The sequence below is a fragment of the Manis pentadactyla genome, chromosome 14 (assembly GCF_030020395.1).
Source record: "Manis pentadactyla isolate mManPen7 chromosome 14, mManPen7.hap1, whole genome shotgun sequence".
Classification (NCBI taxonomy): Eukaryota; Metazoa; Chordata; class Mammalia; order Pholidota; family Manidae; genus Manis; species Manis pentadactyla.
Genome location: NC_080032.1, coordinates 26167070 through 26189337, shown reverse-complemented (window position 1 = coordinate 26189337; position 22268 = coordinate 26167070). Strand labels below are relative to the sequence as shown.

Genomic DNA, 22268 nt, shown 5'->3' with positions numbered 1-22268 from the left:
TTTGATCTTGTCAGAGGACTAAAAACCTAGCAGGCATGTAATTGTCATTGCCCACTGGATCTAGGGACCGACCAGCCCTACACTTTTAACCCCACTGGAATGTGCTCTGTAGTGTTAGCAGGGCAAGTTCCTATGTGAGTAAAGGCAGGTTGATTAGAATTGAAAGGGTCGTTTTTTGTGACATAAACTTTTAAGATTAGAATTCAATTTTAGGCACAACCCCCATGGAAGGGCACAGAAAAAATTCAGGCCATATGCTTTTTAGCCCGAGATACAAAAATATCAATGCAAAGGCTGCATTAGAGCATGTACCGCATAGTGGGACTGGAGTTCAAAGTGCTGACTGCATCTGCTTACCCGTTTTGCCTTGGAGCGCACTGGCGTGTCTTGTGAGTAGTGGGACGGCGCGTCAGAGAGATAGACTTCCACATCATCAGGCACTTCTTCTAGGAAGTTTGAGGGGACAAGGCCTTTCTGCCCGTTGAGCTCCCCCTAAAAACACAGGGATGGGCAGAAGAACGATTTACTCTATTTTTTCCAAAACCCACTTCTTTAGCTAATGGGACACAGCTAGTGTAGAGGCGCACAGTGAGTTTATTCTGGCTCAAAAGCAGTAACTTGCAGGGACTCCAGTATTTCCAAACTACCTGATCATAAGACCTCGGCAACATGCTGACAGTACAGGGGCCCAGCCCGGCCCCAGAGGCCTTGATCTGGCCTGCCCTGGGGGTACTGAGGGATCTGTGTTTTGGCCCAGGGGCCTGAGCCATTCTTAGGGTCAAGCACATGTAGGAACCCCTGGTTTAGTGGTTCTCAAACCTGGCTGACCTCAGAATCCCCAGGTGACTTTTAAAAATGCCATTGCTCAGGCATGTAGAACCAGACAGGTGAATTCTATCCCAAGGTGGGGGTGCGTGTGCACACAACAAGTGCCTTCTTGTGTGGGCAACACTGAGAGCTACTGATCTGCTCAACCTCACCTTTTGCATTCCTCTTACGTAGACTCCATTCTCATTATAAGAACTCAGACAATATGGGGAAAATTAAAGTGTTGACACCTCCTCAGAGATTACTGCTTGAGGGTAGTGTATATCTTTCCAGACCTTTCTACTCTTTTACATATCTATATGCAAGTACATAGATACTGTTGCAATCCATAGGTCCAACTGCCCACTGGGCATCTGAACTGAGCAGGTCACAGCACACTGCGTCACTTCTTCCCCACCCCACAACGCTAACCTGCCCTACAAGTGCCCAAAACCAAGTCCAAGGCTGGCTGGCCCCAGAAACCATGGGAGTTTGCGTCTGTGTCTACAGGGTTGAGGAGATGGCAGTGAAAGACACAGCCTACAGCATCAGAATTCAAAACTGGCTCCCAGGACACAGTTGACAGAGTGGAAAGAAAACCTGCAGGATGGGAGGATGTATCTAATAAGGGGCTAATCTCTAGAATTTAGAAAGAACTGCAGTACAACAGAAGAACAATTGACTTGTAACTGGGCAAAGGACTTGACTAGATATTTCCCCCCAAAAGACAAGAGATGGCCAAGAAGCACAGGAAAAGAGGCTCAACATCAGTGATCATTAGGGAAACGCAAATCAAAGCCCACTTCCACTAGGATGGCTACTGTAAAAATTCTTTTTAAACAAAAAACGGTGGTGCTAAAGATATGGAGAAACTAGAACCCTTGGGAGCTGCTGGCAGGAATGAAAATGGTGTAGCCAGTATGGGGGAAACAGTGTGGTGGCTCCTCAAAAAATTAAACACAGAATTACCATGTGACCAGCAATCCCACTCCTGGGCATATACCCAAAAGAATTGAAAGCAGGGTCTTGGAGAGATACTTGCATACTTGTGTCCACAGCAGCATTATTCCCAACAGCCATAAGGTAGAAGAAACCCAAGTGTCTATTGATGGATGAATGCATGAACACAGTGCGGGCTCGCCCTACAGTGGAACACTGTTCAGCCTTAAAAAGGAAGGACATGATGCTGAGTGAAATAGCCAGCCATAGGAAAGCACACACTGTATGATGCCATTTACATGAGGTCTCTAGAGGAGTCAGGTTCATACAGACAGAAGCAGACCAGAGGGTACAAGGGAGGCGTGGGGGGGGTGATGGGTAAATAGTGTTTACTGGGGACAGAGTGCCAGTTTTGCAGAAGAGTTCTGGAGATGGTGGTGGGGATGGTTTTACAGCAATGTGAATTATTTGTTACATTGAACTGTTCACTTAAAAATGATGGAGAATTTTTATTTACCACAAATGAGATAAAAATTATAAAAAATTAAAATATTTCTAAATTTAGGAATAGAAATTAATTTTAAAAAAGAGGAGGTGGAGCCAAGATGGATATCTTGTAGAGCAGTGGATATCTCCTCCAAAACCACATATACCTATGAAAATATAACAAACACAACTCTTCCTAGAATAAAGACCAGAGGACACAAGACAATATCCAGACCACATCCGCACCCGAGAGAACCCAGCACCTCGCGAAGGGGGTAAGATACAAGCCCCGGCCCCGCGGGAGCCGAGCGCCCCTCCCCCCAGCTCCCGGCGGGAGAAGAGCAGGCAGAGCGGGAGGGAGACGGAGCCCAGGACTGCCGAACACCCAGCCCCAGCCATCCGGGCCAGAGCGCAGACACAGTACATGCCCAGGGGGCCCTGGATACTAGGGAAACAGGGCAGCAAGAACAGTGAGCGGGCACCGGAGGACATAAGAAAAGCGAGCGGCCATTTTTTTTTCTTTTTTTTCTGTTTTGTTTTGGCGAGCGCTTTTTGGAAGTCTGAAAGGGATACGGACCCCAATACTAGGGAAACAGGGCAGCAAGACCAGTGAGCAGATGCCTGAGGCTGACGCCGGAGAATAAAGAAAAACGAGCAGCTATTATTTATTTATTTATTTATTTTTTGTGGTCGTTGTTTTGTTTTGGTGGGTGCTTTTTGGAAGTCTTAAAGGAGGAGGGCGGGTCACTTAATCCAGAGGTAGGGAATCCTGGGATCTCTGGGCACCCTAACCCCTGGGCTGCAGGGAGCACGGAGGCCCCTTATAGAGATAAATAGCCTCCAGGCCGCTCCCCCTACAACGCGACTAAACCATTTATGGGGCAGCAGCCCGAGCGAGGCCACGCCCACAGCAACAGCGGAGATTAACTCCATAGCAGACGGGCAGGAAGCAGAAGCCCTGTCTGCGCGCAGCTGCCCAGCACAAGCCACTAGAGGTCGCTGTTCTCCCAGGAGAGGAGGGCCACAAACCAACAAGAAGGGAAGTTCTTCCAGCCGTCACTCGTCCCAGCTCTGCAAACTATTCCTATCACCATGAAAAGGCAAAGCTACAGGCAGACAAAGATCACAGAGACAACACCAGAGAAGGAGACAGACCTAACCAGTCTTCCTCACAAAGAATTCAAAATAAGAATCATAAACGTGCTGACAGAGATGCAGAGAAATACGCAAGAGAAATGGGATGAAGTCTGGAGGGAGATCACAGATACCAGAAAGGAGATCGCAGAAATGAAACAAACTCTGGAAGGGTTTATAAGCAGAATGGATAGGATGCAAGAGGCCATTGATGTAATTGAAACCAGAGAACAGGAACGCATAGAAGCTGACATAGAGAGAGACAAAAGGATCTCCAGGAATGAAACAATGTTAAGAGAACTGTGTGACCAATCCAAAAGGAACAATATCCGTATTATACGGGTACCAGAAGAAGAAGAGAGAGGAAAAGGGATGGAAAGTATCTTGGAAGAAATAATTGCTGAAAACTTCCCCAAACTGGGGGAGGAAATAATCTAACAGACCACGGAAATACACAGAACCACCAACAGAAAGGATCCAAGAAGGACAACACCAAGACACATAATAATTAAAATGGCAAAGATCAAGGACAAGGAAAGAGTTTTAAAGGCAGCTAGAGAGAAAAAGCTCACCTATAAAGGAAAACCCATCAGGCTAACATCAGACTTCCCAACAGAAACTCTACAAGCCAGAAGAGAATGGCATGATATATTTAATGCAATGAAACAGAAGGGCCTTGAACCAAGGATACTGTATCCAGCATGACTATCATTTAAATATGATGGTGGGATTAAACAATTCCCAGACAAACAAAAGCTGAGGGAATTTGCTTCCCACAAACCACCTCTACAGGACATCTTACAGGGACTGCTCTAGATGGGAGCACTCCTAGAAAGAGCACAGAACAAAACACCCAACATATGAAGAATGGAGGAGGAGGAATAAGAAGGGAGAGAAGAAAAGAATCTCCAGACAGTGTATGTAACAGCTCGATAAGCGAGCTAAGTTAGGCAGTAAGATACTAAAGAGGCTAACCTTGGACCTTTGGTAACCACGAATTTAAAGCCTGCAATGGCAATAAGTACATATCTTTCAATAGTCACCCTAAATGTTAATGGACTGAATGCACCAATCAAAAGACACAGAGTAATAGAATGGATAAAAAAGCAAGACCCATCTATATGCTGCTTACAAGAAACTCACCTCAAACCCAAAGACATGTACAGACTAAAAGTCAAGGGATGGAAAAACATATTTCAGGCAAACAACAGCGAGAAGAAAGCAGGGGTTGCAGTAATAATATCAGACAAAACAGACTTCAAAACAATGAAAGTAACAAGAGATAAAGAAGGACACTACATAATGATAAAGGGCTCAGTCCAACAAGAGTATATAACCATTCTAAATATATATGCACCCAACACAGGAGCACCAGCATATGTGAAACAAATACTAACAGAAATAAAGGGGGAAATAGACTACAATGCATTCATTCTAGGAGACTTCAACACACCACTCACCCCAAAGGATAGATCCACCAGGCAGAAAATAAGTAAGGACACGGAAGCACTGAACAACACAGTAGAGCAGATGGACCTAATAGACATCTACAGAACTCTACATCCAAAAGCAACAGGATACACATTCTTCTCAAGTGCACATGGAACATTCTCCAGAATAGACCACATACTAGGCCACAAAAAGAGCCTCAGTAAATTCCAAAAGATTGAAATCCTACCAACCAACTTTTCAGACCACAAAGGCATAAAACTAGAAATAAACTGTACAAAGAAAGCAAAGAGGCTCACAAACACATGGAGGCTTAACAACACGCTCCTAAATAATCAATGGATCAATGACCAAATCAAAATGGAGATCCAGCAATATATGGAAACAAATGACAACAACAACACTAAGCCCCAAATTCTGTGGGACACAGCAAAAGCAGTCTTAAGAGGAAAGTATATAGCAATACAAGCATATTTTTAAAAGGAAGAACAATCCCAAATGAATGGTCTATTGTCACAATTATCGAAACTGGAAAAAGAAGAACAAATGAGGCCTAAGGTCAGCAGAAGGAGGGACATAATAAAGATCAGAGAAGAAATAAATAAAACTGAGAAGAATAAAACAATAGCAAGAATCAATGAAACCAAGAGCTGGTTCTTCGAGAAAATAAACAAAATAGATAAGCCTCTAGCCAGACTTATTAAGAGGAAAAGAGAGTCAACACAAATCAACAGTATCAGAAACGAGAAAGGAAAAATCACGACGGACCCAACAGAAATACAAACAGTTATTAGAGAGTACTATGAAAACTTATATGCTAACAAGCTGGAAAACCTAGGAGAAATGGACAACTTCCTAGAAAAATACAACCTTCCAAGACTGACACAGAAAGAAACAGAAAATCTAAACAGACCAATTACCAGCAACGAAATTGAAGCGGTAATCAAAAAACTACCAAAGAACAAAACCCCCGGGCCAGATGGATTTACCTCGGAATTTTATCAGACATACAGGGAAGACATAATACCCATTCTCCTTAAAGTTTTCCAAAAAATAGAGGAGGAGGGGATACTCCCAAACACATTCTATGAAGCTAACATCACCCTAATACCAAAACCAGGCAAAGACCCCACAAAAAAGAAAACTACAGACCAATATCCCTGATGAACGTAGATGCAAAAATATTCAACAAAATATTAGCAAACCGAATTCAAAAATACATCAAAAGGATCATACACCATGACCAAGTGGGATTCATCCCAGGGATGCAAGGATGGTGCAACATTCGAAAGTCCATCAACATCATCCACCACATCAACAAAAAGAAAGATAAAAACCACATGATCAGCTCCATAGATGCTGAAAAAGCATTTGACAAAGTTCAACATCCATTCATGATAAAAACTCTCAGCAAAATGGGAATAGAGGGCAAGTGCCTCAACATAATAAAGGCCATCTATGATAAACCCAAGGCCAACATTACATTGAACAGCGAGAAGCTGAAAGCATTTCCTCTGATATCGGGAACTAGACAGGGATGCCCACCCCCCACTGTTATTTAACATAGTACTGGAGGTCCTAGCCACGGCAATCAGACAAAACAAAAAAATACAAGAAATCCAGATTGGTAGAGAAGAAGTTAAACTGTCACTATTTGCAGATGACATGATACTGTACATAAAAAACCCTAAAGACTCCACCCCAAAACTACTAGAACTGATATCGGAATACAGCAAAGTTGCAGGATACAAAATTAACACACAGATATCTGTGGCTTTCCTATATACTAACAATGAACCAACAGAAAGAGAAATCAGGAAAACAACTCCATTCACAATTGCATCAAAAAAAATAAAATACCTAGGAATAAATCTAACCAAAGAAGTGAAAGACTTATACTCTGAAAACTATAAGTCACTCTTAAGAGAAATTAAAGGGCATACTAACAGATGGAAACTCATCCCATGCTCGTGGCTAGGAAGAATTAATATCGTCAAAATGGCCATCCTGCCCAAAGCAATATACAGATTTGATGCAATCCCTATGAAACTACCAGCAACATTCTTCAATGAACTGGAACAAATAATTCAAAAATTCATATGGAAACACCAAAAACCCCAAAGAGCCAAAGCAATCCTGAGAAAGAAGAATAAAGTAGGGGGGATCTCACTCCCCAACTTCAAGCTCTACTATAAAGCCATAGTAATCAAGACAATTTGGTACTGGCACAATAACAGAGCCACAGACCAATGGAACAGACTAGACAATCCAGACATTAACCCAGACATATATGGTCAATTAATATTTGATAAAGGAGCCATGGATATACAATGGCGAAATGACAGTCTCTTCAACAGATGGTGCTGGCAAAACTGGACAGCTACATGTAAGAGAATGAAACTGGACCATTGTCTAACCCCATATACAAAAGTAAACTCAAAATGGATCAAAGACCTGAATGTAAGTCATGAAACCATTAAACTCTCGGAAGAAAACATAGGCAAAAACCTCTTAGACATAAACATGAGTGACCTCTTCTTGAACATATCTCCCTGGGCAAGGAAAACAACAGCAAAAATGAATAAATGGGACTATATTAAGCTGAAAAGCTTCTGTACAGCAAAAGACACCATCAATAGAACAAAAAGGAACCCTACAGTATGGGAGAATATATTTGAAAATGACAGATCCGATAAAGGCTTGACGTCCAGAATATATAAAGAGCTCACACGCCTCAACATACAAAACACAAATAACCCAATTAAAAAATGGGCAGAGGAACTGAACAGACAGTTCTCCAAAACAGAAATACAGATGGCCAACAGACACATGAAAAGATGCTCCACATCGCTAATTATCAGAGAAATGCAAATTAAAACTACAATGAGGTATCACCTCACACCAGTAAGGATGGCTGCCATCCAAAAGACAAACAACAACAAATGTTGGCGAGGCTGTGGAGAAAGGGGAACCCTCCTACACTGCTGGTGGGAATGTAAGTTAGTTCAACCATTGTGGAAAGCAGTATGGAGGTACATCAAAATGCTCAAAACAGACTTACCATTTGACCCAGGAATTGCACTCCTAGGAATTTACCCTAAGAATGCAGCAATCAAGTTTGAGAAAGACCAATGCACACCTATATTTATCGCAGCACTATTTTCAATAGCCAAGAATTGGAAGCAACCTAAATGTCCATCAATAGATGAATGGATAAAGAAGATGTGGTACATATACACAATGGAATACTACTCAGCCATAAGAAAAGGGCAAATCCTACCATTTGCAGCAACATGGATGGAGCTGGAGGGTATTATGCTCAGTGAAATTAGCCAAGCGGAGAAAGAGAAATACCAAGTGATTTCACTCATCTGTGGAGTATAAGAACAAAGGAAAAACTGAAGGAACAAAACAGCAGCGGAATCACAGAACTCAAGAATGGACTAACAGGTACCAAAGGGAAAGGGACTGGGGAGGATGGGTGGGTAGGGAGGGATAAGGGGGGGGAGGAAGAAGGGGGGTATTAAGATCAGCATGCATGGGGGTGTGGGAGAAAGGGGAGGGCTGTACAACACAGAGAAGGCAAGTAGTGATTCTACAACATTTAACTATGCTGATGGACAGTGACTGTAAAGTGGTTTATAGCGGGGACCTGGTATAGGGGAGAGCCTAGTAAACATAATATACTTCATGTAAATGTAGATTAAAGATAACAAAAAAAAAGCAGTTCCTGTGTGGTGACCTCCAGTGAGTTCTACACAAGGGTATAAAGGGCATATAAAAGTGTAGGCAAAGGGTCTGTTTGTGTTTATACAGAGGATCAAAGCCTAAATTGGGCTATCCCGAAAATGAACTAAGATACGATATGAAAAAGAACTTCCAACATCAGCACTCTCTGGAAGACTCATGCCAGAAGATGATCATCAAAAAACCCCAACAAAGATCCACGCACTGCTACAGCTGTAGATGCACTCATCCCACCAGTTCCTGGACTTGCCATGGGAATGAGGAAGGAGATATCTAAGCTGGCCTGTGCATACAGTAAAACAACAAATTTGACTGGATCTATACTGTTGGAACTCAACCAAGAATTAGGAGAAGTGCAAATTGTAGCGCTCCAAAATCTTACAACTACAGACTATTTATTGTTAAAAGAACATATGGGATATGAACAGTCCCCAGGAATGGGTTGTTCTAATTTATCTGAATTCTCTCAGACTGTTTAAGTTCAGTCGGACAATATCCACCATATCTTAGATAATTTTTCACAAATGCCTAAGGTGCCTAACTGGTTTTCTTGGTTTCACTGGAGATGGCTGGTAATTATAGGTATGCTTTGGTTAGGTAACTATATTCCTATTATGTTAATGTGTGTGCACAATTTAATTAGTAGTTTAAAACCTATCCATGCTGAAGTTACTCTACAAGAAGATATGTCAAAGAAATAATCAATCTTCCCAGGTTTTCTTCCGCCTGCTACTTCTATAGCTTTTCTTCTTCCTACCTAATCACAACCTTTAAATAGAACTCGTGCCACATGTCGAATTTACCAAGTATCATAATTCTTCCAAGTGGTAAAGATACCTCAAGACAAATGCTGGGCATAGAAGCCACAGGGCGTAAATATGCAAAGAAGTAAAAAGCTAACCTTTTCAAACAATAAGGCTTCTCTCTCACTTACCAACTTTACATTTCCCTGTATGGCCCTGGAAGATGACTGGTTAGCCAGAGACGGGTAAGATTCCTCAAGGGAGGAACAACCTAAGACAGGCACAGTCGCAGGGGGGCCATCAGGTGAGAAATTGGGGATCAACAGAGGTGAGGCTTAGAACCTCACCACCCCCTGTTCTGAGAGAAATCTTCTGCATATGTGGATGTTTTATTGCCCTTGTCTAGCTTGGATTAACACATAGTCTACAGGCACACACCTGATCATCTACATTTGCTCTCTTACAACACTAAACTATGTTTTCTACCTTTATCTTGTATCTACCTACCACTTCAGCATTTTATTAAAAATAATAATAATAGAGAAATGTGGTATCCACATATAAATCAAGTATAAAAATCAAATGAGTATTCATATTTGAACTGACTGTTTAGAGTTCATAATGCATGAGCAAAACCAAAAGTTTCTGTGATGACTGCCCTTGTACTGTTCACTATGTAACTTATTCATTATGTAAGAATTTGTTCTCCATGTAAGAACTTGTTTGTTATGCCTCAGAAGATTGGAGACTGATGAAAATTAGGCTTGGGGTGGATTAATGATTGTGCATTGAGCATTGACTCCCCTATACAGAATTTTATTGTTGTTAACAATCATTTGATCAATAAATATGAGAGATGCCCTCACAAAAAAAAAAAAAAAAAAAAAAGGACAGACTTCCAATTGTAAAATAAATAAGTAACTGGGATGTAATGTATAGCATAAGGAATATAGTCAAAATATTGTAACAATATTGTATGGTAATAGCTGGTACCTAGAATTATCATGTATATAAATGTTGAATCACTGTGTTGTACACCTGAAAGTAATGTAATACTGTGTGTCAACTACCCCTCAATAAAAAATAATTATCTACCAAAAAAAAAAAAAAAAAAAGAGGAAGCCCCAGGTACCTCTCATGCCTTCCTGTGCAATATCCCTCCTACAACTGGTCTGGCCCCTGCCCTTGCCTTGACCTTGAGGATTCCACTCTGACAGCTCCAATCCTCCTTTCTCCAGCTCTGCTATTGGCTTACTTAGAGACCTTTTCTAGAACATCGTTGTATTTCACTATACATGTGTCCCTTGGGGACTTCTTCCACATCAATGACTGTGAATAATGTCAGCACACAGACACATTTCTGTGCGATCCAGACCTCTCCATAACCCAGCACAGCCGGGTTTTCCACCAGCGTCAGAGAAGACTTGTTTCTTTGGGTGAGTACCAGGTGTAGTAGTTGGCTTGTGTCTGGGAACCTGCTTGATGAACACATAAGGCTGCACCCACAAATCCCGTTGGCAGCACATCTGCACCACGGGAGGTGTGTGGAACAGAGACCCACAGTCTCAGCATGTGTGACGTTCGGCAAGTCCTGCTCTGGGTGCCCTGGGTAGCAGCAGATAGAACTACCACAGGGCCATCTCCCACCTGTCTTCTTGGGCCTCCTGCACATCTACCAGAAGCATTGCCATCCCCACTGTGTGCTGCTGCATTGAGGCCACTAGAATCTTCCACATCTCTGGCACTTCAGCCTTGGCAAGAATCCCGTTCAATCCAGAGAGGCTGCCATCTCCCATTCACACCCACCCCTCGATTTCACTGTTTTCTCTCAGCTGTGTTATTCCTCTGTTCCCAAGGGTAGCATTGCCAAGGCAGAATCTGGGGTCCTGTGGGCATGGCACTCTTGCCCTAGTGAGTGACTGGAGCTCTGGGTGAGAAAGAAGTTACCTTCTGTGCACCCTCCTCTGCCATCATCTTTGTTCCTTACCGGGCCTGCTCCAGAGCTGTCACCTAGCCTACAGGAGCCCCCCTCCCTCCAGCAGCCCACTTCCAAAACCTTTGACAGGAAAACTTTCTCTAAAAGACAACTTGATTTTGACAGTTCCCCACTGAGACCCTCTACATCTGATCTAGGAAGAAATACGTGAATAGCCTCACAAAGAACCGTGCTCTGTGCTGCATGTCACCAGGCCCTGCAGAGCAGGCTACCTTGAACTGCCATGGATGCCTGAGGTAGTGAATCTGCTTGCCTCAAGGAGAAACCTGCCGTACCAGGACTGGTTGTCTCTTGGCTATTCTGATAAAATTAATGGGGGGAGGTGGGGACTGATGCAAGATGGTGACCCTGCTCCCAACCTGCCACAGCAAGCTCCTGGGCCAGGCAGGCCACTTCCTCATGCCCCTGTGAGCGATGCCCAGGGAGGGGCAGACCCAGTCGGAACCACCTCACCCAGCAGCTGAAGCCCGTCCTGCTAACGGTGGCCAGCTCAAGAGGGGAGTCCAGGGAGGCATTCCAGACGCTAATGGCTTAAACTATTTAGTGAATCTTGTCTATTTGTATTCCTTTCTTAAATGAAAATGTATCTATTACCTGTGCAACAAGCAATCCAGAATATTAAATTGGTACATGTTTGGATGGAAGAAATTTTTAATTGTAAGAGTGTGAATATATTTACTTTGTTCACAGTTTATATACATGGGAAGTCCCCCTCTTAGAAGGAACAATGGGGGTCACAGCTGTCTCTGTCTCATACGAAACTCAGTGAAGAGAGACAAGCCAATTAGTCAAAACCTTCCAGCAAGCCATATAAAGTTCACACATAATTTCAGGAGAAAAAAGACAAGCAAAAATATATATATAGAAAATGAATGAAATGGTGCTTCTTGGTGTGTCAAAAACTTACATAATAAAACCCATCTTCATCGATTTCGCCAAAAACAGTAATAATATCTCCTGTGCAAAACGTAAGTTCAGCCTGTAGAGAGAGAATATAAAGCCAGTAATTTTAGTTGCCTTTTTTTAAAAAGTTCACTTCTCTATTTTTTTTTTATCATTTGGGATATTAATCTCTTTCAATCAAAAGAAGGAAGGAAGGTACAGAGTGAATGGATGCCTCTGTTCATAGCCTCTTGAAAATACCTCCAACTCAAAACAAGGCCAACCCAGAAGAAAAGCCCCATGCTTCGATTTTTGGCCAGAATTCACAATTGTCACCATGTTCTACTTACTGGTAATACATCTTTAAAACCAGTCAAATAGTTAACTTTTGAAACAGTTAACATTAGGGAAGTGTTCTCTGCAGTGTTAAGGACTATTACATAAATATCCTTTCACTGAGTGTAAAATAATCTTTATTCTGTCACTAATTAATGTCTACTAAGTGTCCTCTGTGTGCCAGACACTAGCCTAGACATGGGCACCTAGAATCTACTAGAGGATGCAAAAAAAAAGATGCAGTTTTATCTCTAAACATGAAAACGAGGGCAGAAAATTCATATCTAAGAGCCAGCACACATCAGATATAAACCTAGCCTGCCCAGAAAACTCTGTGGAACCTGAGCTTTGCATCTAAACCACTAGCAGCTAGCTTGTCAGGTATCACAGAAACGCTGTGTAGTGGAGATCCAGATACATCTCATAGTCTCGGAAAGCAGCTACATGGGAAACCTGCTCTCTCACTTTGAAGGCAAATCCCTTCCCGTTCTCACAGGGCGCTGAGGACCCAAGGCATGCGGCTCTGCATGTGGAGGACACTGACCTTTTCCTCCTGCTCTCCCTTGAGTATGTGTGGGAGCCACTGCTTTGCTTTTGTTCAGTGACCACACACCGTGGGCTTTTCTCCCTTCATGATGTCCCTATTGAGCCATCACCACTAGATGTGGGTCACAGACTGCTCTCCCAGAAGAGAGATGGGGAAGCCCAGGCCCCAGGGACTGTCATGCACAAGCATGTCTGGGGGGCTCAGCAGCTCCTCTAGGCCTGGCCAGTGGTCCCACCATCACTGGTGGTGCAGAGAAGGGGAGAGGAGCCCCAGCGGGTTATGTGTGGGCTCCCGAGTGGCTCTGCAGGGCATGTGCAGGGCACAGTGCCCCCAGCCAGGAAGCGGTGTTTAGCGAGTACCTCAACGTCAATGTTCGGTGAGCTTTCTCTCGGGTCGTAGTCGTACAGGGCCACCATTCTCCGAGTGGTCACTGAGTGCCACCTGCCACTCCTTCTGTTTCTCTCTGTTTACATCACAAGGAGAAGAAAGCCACCATGAAGTCATTGCAGAATGAGTGGTGCCCCCTTTCCTTGCCCCTGTGGCAGTGGGATGAGATGCCCACTCATAGTGCTCATGGGCACTAGTGACAGCAAGGCTGTATTTTGGGCCTACCTGGGGTTCCTAGTCTTACATTTTTGCTCTGGATAGCCCCCCTTTACGGTACCAAGAACATCTTCCTTTCCCCAGAGAGGAAGACTTGGAGGAAGCAGGGAATTCTCTCCCACAGTAAATCTGACCTGTGAGGGGCCACACAGGGCGGGTGTAGCTCAGGCCAGTGGGCCACCTAGAGGTCTGACAGCTGCTCTGAGGAAGCCCCACAAACATCATTTCATAAATGCTTGTCCAGGTAATTACTACAAAACCACAATATCAAGTTATTCTCCCTCACAGCAAGTGCACCAGGGGTCTGTCATCAGGAAAAGCTAGAACAGAAGGGTGGTCTCTCTGCTGGTCCCCCGGGCTCTGCCCCACTGCTTCCTCCAGTAACTTCCATTGTCCAACAACAGCTGTCATTGACAAGGTGCATGTCGGGAGTGTGCACTCAGGGTCCACTCCTGTCCCCAGCCATGTCCCTATGGATGATGCCCAGGCATGCCCACAGCACACCCAGAGGCCCAAGAAGGGCACAGAGGGCATTCCATGCAGATGGCAGGCGAGCAGACCCTGAAACAGTTGCTCGGAATTCACCAGGGCAGAGCCAGGGCATCTGCTCCAGAGACCTCCCTGTCCACCACTCTCCTTGGGCTTGTGAATGACATTTCTCCTGGAGAAAGTGAGCATTTAAGCCTTTCTTCCAAACATAGCCACTTTTCCCCTATGATTGATTTTGGGAATTCAAAATATACAAATGGAAACTGTTCAAGGCAAGTGTTTTGAAAGCAGCTGAAGTTAGTGATGTTGCTTTTCTGTGGTTTTCCACAGGTGTAGGGCCCAGCTGGATGTATGTGTCCCTTCCCCCCAAGTTGTACAAGAGGCAGTTATACAGAGTCATTAATTCCAGAGGTTCACCAATTCCACAGGGAATGTTACAAGCATGTGGCAATAACCATACACATGTACTCTTTACGGAGGAATAACAATAAAATTCCCTCTTTCTAGTGCATGCTTTGGCCAGTTGTGACAAACTCATATGGCCATACAACCACATAAAACAGTTGCATCACCCCCAAATCCCTATGTGCCCTGTTGTTGTCATCTCCAGCCTCAGGTAAGCACTGGTCTGTTTTCTGTCCCAAAACTTTTGCCTTTTCCAGAACATCATTTAAATGGGGTCACAGAATGCAGCTTTTTCCTGATGGGCTTCTTTCATTTGGACAGTGCCTCTGGGACACACTCATTTTGTTGCAGCCATCAGGAGTTCCACCCTCCCTGGGGGGCGGTGCCCCACTGTACAGATGCCCCCGTCATTTGTCCATTTACAGGCAAAAGGCATTTGAGTTGTTTCCACTTATCAGCGATTACTGGCCAGACCACTGTGAACACCCACGTATGGTGTTTTTTTGTGTGAACATAAGTTTCATTTCTCTGGTAAGTATACAGGATCGTATTGTATGTGGATCATGTTATAAATGAATATTTCTAAGAACCCACCCAGCTGTGTGGCAATGTGGTTGAACCATTCTCCACCCCCGCCCACTGCAGAGAAGCGCCTGGCTCCGCGTCCCCAGCCACCTGGGGAGGTCCGGTACTCGCCTTCATGGGTGTGTACTGGCTTTCATTTTCGTCCTGGTTTTCATTTTTATATCACTAGTGATGTTAAGCATCTTTCAATAAGCCTATTCACCATCCATATGTTTTCTTTGGTGAAGGATCTCTTCAAATCTTTTGTCCACATTTTTACTGGGTTGTTTTCTTTATTGTTGGATTTTGAAAATTCTTTATGACTTCTAAATACAAATACAGTTTTAGCTGAGCTACTGGCAAATATTTTCTGCCAGCCTGTGGCTCCTCTTTTTATTCTTGTAATGGTGCCTTTCTAAGCTCAGAAGTATTTAATTGTGATGAGTCTAACATCAGATTTTTTCTTCTATGTGTCATGTTTTTGATGTCATATCGAAAATATCGCTGCCTAATCATCATAAAGTTTTTCTCCTATATTTTCTTCCAGAAGTTTTATAGTCTTAGTTTTTATATTTAAGACAATGTTTAACATTGAGTTAATTTGTTTAATATGGTGAGAGTCTGGCCTGAGATTCATTTTGGACGTCCAGTAATTCCAACAACTATTACTGAAAAGACCGTCCTTTCTCCACTGAATGGCCTTTTCATCTCTGTCCAAAATCAGTTGACCATGTATGTGTTGGTGTGTCTCTGGGTTCCACTTACTCTGCTGATCTCTGCCTGTCCATCCTCCCATCCCTCCTTGTCTTCATTAGCTCACCCTTGCCACTCTTAAAATCAGCTTATATGAGTCTTACATTTTGATTCTTTTTAAAGATTGCTTTGGCAATTCTAGTTTTTTGTCTTTATGTATGGATTTCAGATTTAGCTTATCGATTCTGCCTACATCCCTGCACAGATATAGACTGGGATTGTGGGTCACTGTGGGGATATTTGACATCTTGACAGTATTAAGCCTGTGAACATGATGTCTCTTTCTGTTGAGGAATTCCTTGATTTCTCTCAGTGTTTCATGGTTTCCCACATGCAGACTCTGCACATATTTTGTTAGATTCCAACCTAAGTAGTTCTTGTCTTTGTTACATTACTGTAAAAGATATTAACTTTTTAAATTCAAATTTCAGTTTTTTCATTGCTATCATATGGAAATATAGTTGCTTTCACATCCATTGACCTTGCTCAGCTCACTTGTTAGTTCTAGAATCTTTTTTGATGGATTCTTTTAATATTTTCAAATCATCTGTGAATGGAAAAAGTGGAATTTCTTCCTTTCCAGTCTGTATACCACCTCTTCCTTCTTTCACTGCACTGGTTATAATGCATGATGATGGGAAAAGAGATTGTCAGTCTGGTAGACTGAATCTAGACAACATATTCATATGAAACTTCACCTGTTAGGTGTGGATTTTAACTTGAGACAGGTTCATTAATACCAAAAAGGTTGAAACATAGTTTAATTTTGTGATCATCCTTAAAATTACCCATATTCTTTGAATGTTTGAATCTTGTGTTTGATTTACAAGTTAATCTAATAGTTGTGAAGTATTAAAACCTTAAGTAAGAATGACATAAAACTTATCTTTCTGCCTACAGCTATTTGGAAAAAGTAGAGATCTTTTTAATGAGTAGATTTTCCTCACACGAGAAAAATTAAAGATAATAATTGCAATGTTGCTTAAAACTCACTGAAAATAGTTTCGCTGTTTGTTCAGTAGTGCTTGCAGATTGGTTCAAGACAAATGAAGGGATTTAGTATCCATCCAGATTAAAGGGCAGAAATCATTTATGCCTTTGGGACAAGCAAAATTCACCTGAAAAATGGAAAATATACTACCCCATTATCCTTTGAAATTTAGTACAGATAGGATAATTTTCAAAGTATATTACCAATGTCTTAAGTCTGTTTGGGCCGCTACAACAAAATGCCACAGGCTGGGGGCTTAAACAGCAGACGTTGCTTCCTCACAGCTCTCAAGGCTGACATGTGAGATTAAGGCACTGGAAGATTCGGTGTCTGGTGAGTTCCTTTTCCAGGTCCATAGATGGTGCCTCTGCCATGTCCTCAGTGGGGGAAGGGGCAGGGAGCTCCCTGGGGTCTCCTCTATGAGGGCACTGACCCCATTCATGGGGGCTCTGCCCTCATGACCTAACAACCTCCTAACACCATCACCCTGAGAGCTAGATGTCAACATGTGACCTGAGGGGACACAGACACTCAGTCCAAAGCTACCAAAAAGCAGTTGTCTGCTTTCTAGATGTAATGGACTCTAGTATGCAAGGCTGGACTTCACCTCCCATCAGGAGTTCATCTGTGTTTTCCTAAGTATTTAGGTGCACGTATGTCTACACAGCATGCAGGATGATACGGCTCTTGTTTACAGAGTGGTTTACCCAAGAAAAGCCGATGGCTAATTTTCAGATTCCTTTGGAACATTTCAGGGGTGTGAACTGGATTCTGCTCAGCACTGCCTCCTGCTCTGCGCTGGTGTTTTGTGCCACGAAACAACACCTGGGAGGCAGACACAGTCTAGCCGGGGTCCTGGGTGAGCAGCGGCCATCTCTTACCTACTTTCTCCACGGGTGTGTTCAGAGGGAGGAAGCCTTGTCTAAGAAGCTGGTCCATCATCTCCTCATCGTCTGCTTGGATCTCAGACACCATGTTACAAGGGATGAGGCCAAGGCGGGCACAAGTTTCCCCCCGGTAGAACCCATCTGCATCTTTATCACCATAGACCTAGAGCCAGGGGTGAAGAAAGGCACTGTGATTGGTTGGCTCAGAAAGACACCAGCTCTACTTACAGTGAATCATGCAGTCATACCTGCTCTCAGAGCACCATGAGTCACCTGGCTGTACCCTGCGATGTGTGCATAGCCCTCACCCTATAAAGCCACAATGCCTGAACCAGTGTCTCCTCCAGGGATTGAACAACCCACTGGCCTTCCATCAAGTAGGGGCTGCAAGCTGAGGCCATGGTTTGACATGACAAGCATGTATATATGAACCCACACAAGTTACAGGCATGTATGACAAGCCCCCCCACTCCACACAGAGGCTTTGTGACCACACACAGCACAGCACATGGGTGCCTGCAGAAGAGGGCAGTGCCATGTGTCGGGTATTCTAGAAGCTAGAAATCTCGACTAAAGTTCTCTGAGGTGAGCATCCCACCCTTTGTAGGCCCTACTTGTTCTTCAGGACAGACAGTACAACCACTTCACATCCAAGCTGTCAGAGCCCTTTGATGCCTGCAGACTTACACCCCTTCCCCTCCTACTGAGTATCAGCTTTTTCTCACCTTCCGACTTCAAACTCACACAGCTCTTCCTCCTGTGAGGTTCAGAGGACTGAACCTTAAGTATATTAGAGAAAGCCCATCAACTGGATGTCGCTTCTTCCCCACTGGCTGGCCACCCCCTTGGGCCCCCCACCTTGATGATCTGTCCTTCTTTAAAGGGAAGCTCCTCTTCTGCTGCGTCTGGATTTGGGGACATGGTGAGCGGGTCATAGTCAAAAAGCGCCACGAAGATCCGGGCTGGGAGCTCTTCAGTACCAGGGTCGGTTTCTGACTCTTCATAGGCGTCCGGAGAAAGACGGTCCCGCCCGCTGTACCCATCTGGGAGCATGGGGATAAAGGACAGGGTTCTGGGTGATTCCTGCCAGTGACCCCCCACATTTAACTCAGAAACTTACACCCTGAGATGACCTGTGGCAGCGAGAGAAGGCGGCTCTGGCCTCACCACAGAGCAGGCCTGAGTGCAGGATGGGAGGCCAGTGGCCTGGGTCGTGTCGGGGACTCAGGCTGGGCCACACTGCAGACCCGCTCTGTGTCCCCACGACACGCAAACTAAGGCCCACCAGGTGTTTAAAGAGCATTTGTGTATTGGTCACAGTTCAATACAGTGACCAAGCTGTCCACATGGCTCTAAATATTTAAATGGCAACAAACACGTTCCTCACTAGAGTGAATTAATGACTTCCTGGCAGAACTGAGTTTCAACTCCATCTGCTATGCAGCTTCTAAAAATTATCCTTTTTGAAATCCTAATATAGATGCTTGATGATTATTCAATATCATACAGACATTATATATATATATATATATATCATATATATCATTATATATCACCACTACTTGTATATGCCAATGACTATGTGATATGCATCATAATATGTAGCAATGACAGAGAGAAGGGGGTTCTGCTGGCAGATAATGCTGCTCTGACCAAAGGAGGGCTCAGAACATCCACGGGGAGCAAATGGGAAAAACTGGTCATCACAACTGAGGGTAGGGGTGGGACAAGCAGCCTGCTGAAACTTTTGTTACCAGCACCAGTTGCACAGGAGGATGTGGGGATTCGCTGGTATGTGCAAGACGGGAGGCGCTAGGGAAAGAGCCCTGCTCTGTGGCTTCTTTCACCAGCAAAATAATTGAGTTCAAAAATAAAGAGCCCATTGCTGCAGGAAAACTTGATTTTTAAAATGCAGTGAGCTGTTTACAGAACTCAAATTTAAGATCTTTTCAGGATGCCTAAGTAATGTAAAAATTCAGTAATTTCACTTCTGCTAGGGAACAGAACTTTTAAACAAAACTTCTTCGAAATTCTTCACACAGGTGTTGATTTTGTTTACAGTCGATGAAAAGATATGTGTTTTGCCTTGTTGTAAAGGTCACCTGAACTCAATAGTGTGGCGCTAATGGGAAGCCAACCCATGGCCCATGAATCTGTGCCCGCAGCCCTGCTGTGGTTTCTCATCCTCTTGGCTCGTGGAAGAGGAGATGCTGAGCAGCACAGGAAGGATGCTAGTTTTTGATTCAGTGGGTGCCCGCTGGAGGTTTGCAGGAGGGTTCATGCCAATGTCTGTGTGATCTCGGAAATGCCATTCAGCTGTGGGAAACTGTCAGCAAAGCAGGCCTGTGGCTGCGGCTCGGGCTGCATTTGCCCAGTGGGCCCTCAGCGCTTCTCCCACGGAGTGGCATGGTGTGATGTGGAGCAACCACCAGGACGGGGTCAGGGCCGGCAGGAGGGCTGGGCATGACAGACACCCTAAGTCCCTCCTGTGGCCACACCAAGAAAATGTCCTCACGGTTGGCACAGGCTTGGGGACCATGATGTGCAGAGGCACAGTGACACTAAGCTGATAAGTGGTGGCCCCTTGGGGGGCATGTGGGCAGGAAGGCTCCCTCCAGGGTGCATGTGACGGGCACAGATAGTCCTGGGGTGAGGGGGGGGGTTGGGCAGGCAAGGTGGGCCAGCTCTTAGTTGGATGTGTGTAAGTGAAAGTGTGAGTGGATTTCCCTCCAAGAGAGGGCACGTGAAATGCTTTCCAAGAACCGGACAGACCTTGGTGGGGAGAGAATGGTGGCCTCTGTGGAATGTGTCCGTGGAGCCTGGCCTCACCAGAGGCTGCGGTGGACAGCAGGAGGCCCTTTGGCACGGCAGCAAGCTGGACTGCCAGAGAAGCTACCGCCAGCTGTGGGCCACCAGGAGTGCATGCTCCCGCCTCGGCCTGGCCCCAGGGTCCTTGCCAAAGGGGAGCTTCATTTGTTATCCATTTCTGGTTTTTCATACCAGAAACCATACCACCTTGCCCCACCCTCCAAGCTCAGTAGCCAGAATAACTGGGGGATAGGAGATAATGGAGCTCTTCCCAGTCCGTTCGTAAGAGCCGAGTCCTCGGGGATGCTCGGAGGGTGTACTCAGACCTTTGGTCTGACAAATGAGTAACTAGACAGATGCCGGGACCAGAAATTATAAAGGAAGAAACCAGACCCAACTCAGTCGGCCTTTGGAGCCTATCAGCGTTCTGAGGCCCTCCTTAGGCTACATCTGTGATTAAGAATTTATTAGACCCGGAGCTACATGATTTTTGTCTTTTCAAATCAGGAGGAGGGGGCATTGTTTTCCTAATTTAGGGAACCCAGGGAATATTAAAAGGTATAGAATTTTTACTTAATTGTGAACACATTGCTTATTTAAAATATATTTAGGAGGTACATGGTTTACAGATCTAAGTTCCTCTGGAAAAAGAAAATTGGTGCTTTTGGAGTGCAGATTTCTAAGCTATTAATTGCTGATATTTGTACAAGAAAAATATGACTCAGTAAACAGGAACTCGAGTTAAATAGTGGAGTCTGGTCACACGTCAGTGGACATTCATCTGCCCGTGTCGCTGGATTCTCCTCTTTTCTGGTAGCTGCTGGACAAATACCACTTTTGTCTTCTGAAAATACAATAGGCTCTTCCTTACATGTGTGAACCTATAAAGTGTTTGAAATTAATCAAGCTTTTTGTGCGGTTTCTTGCATTGCTAGAAACAAAGCAAATCTGTCATAGATTCGTGTGTAGTTAGCAGTTTTCTGAGTGACATTGTTAAAGGCTTTTTTTGGTTAAGGTGCTAACAGAGCATCCATTACTCTCTCTCTCTACTAACGTGTAACTAGTGTCTTACTAAAATTAAGACTTGCATGCAGGCTTTTGAATTCTTTACCGTAGGACAAATTCCACTAAAGGATTAAATCCAACTAAAGGATTGCCAAGGGCTCCAATGATGAGGGGCCAGACCCTCACACACCGATGCTTTCCCTCCCTTGCCCAGCTGGCAGCTTTTGTCCATTCTGTAGGCTTTCCCTCTCTGTCCTAGGCGAGGGAGGGGAAGGCCCACCAGGGTGAGGGCCACGACCCTCATGTTTCGACTGTGTGAACAGCAGCAGGTTGCGTGATGGACAACGCTGTCATCCTCCCTCATTAAAGTTACAAAGGAAGACTCGGAAACCAAGTCCAACGGCAGTGGGAGGGCAGTCCTGAGCATGCAAGTGAGCCATCTGAGACAGGCGCTTTCTGGCAAGCCATTTCCCCGCTAAGCAGGAGAACCCACTTACGCTCCATCGTTGTTACAGAGGGACTTGCCCACAAATTCAGTGAGGACCTGTGAGGAGCAGCACCAGACGACGTGTAACATTACAGGTAATTTAGGCGCAGCAAACATGTGACCGTGCCAGCCCCCCCTGTAATGTGAAATCAGTGTTTTCCAAGCCTGTGTGTATTGTTATTTTTTCAGCTAACTGGAAATACTTTTTGA

The 22268-nt window shown here is 44.3% G+C and overlaps 1 protein-coding gene across 16 annotated transcripts in view; it reads right to left on the bottom strand.

Annotated features, from left to right (window-relative positions):
• The window catches only part of RIMBP2 (RIMS binding protein 2), a 185531-nt gene that overhangs the window by 3088 nt on the left and 160175 nt on the right, over positions 1 to 22268 (bottom strand). For all 16 annotated transcript variants that reach the window (XM_036921824.2, XM_036921825.2, XM_057491476.1 and 13 more), the window contains 5 exons: positions 18617 to 18801; positions 17753 to 17921; positions 13426 to 13529; positions 12209 to 12280; positions 358 to 492 (listed from right to left, as the gene is read on the bottom strand). In XM_036921824.2, coding sequence (XP_036777719.2) covers positions 358 to 492; positions 12209 to 12280; positions 13426 to 13529; positions 17753 to 17921; positions 18617 to 18801 — 665 coding nt within the window. The remainder of the gene's footprint in view (positions 1 to 357; positions 493 to 12208; positions 12281 to 13425; positions 13530 to 17752; positions 17922 to 18616; positions 18802 to 22268) is intronic.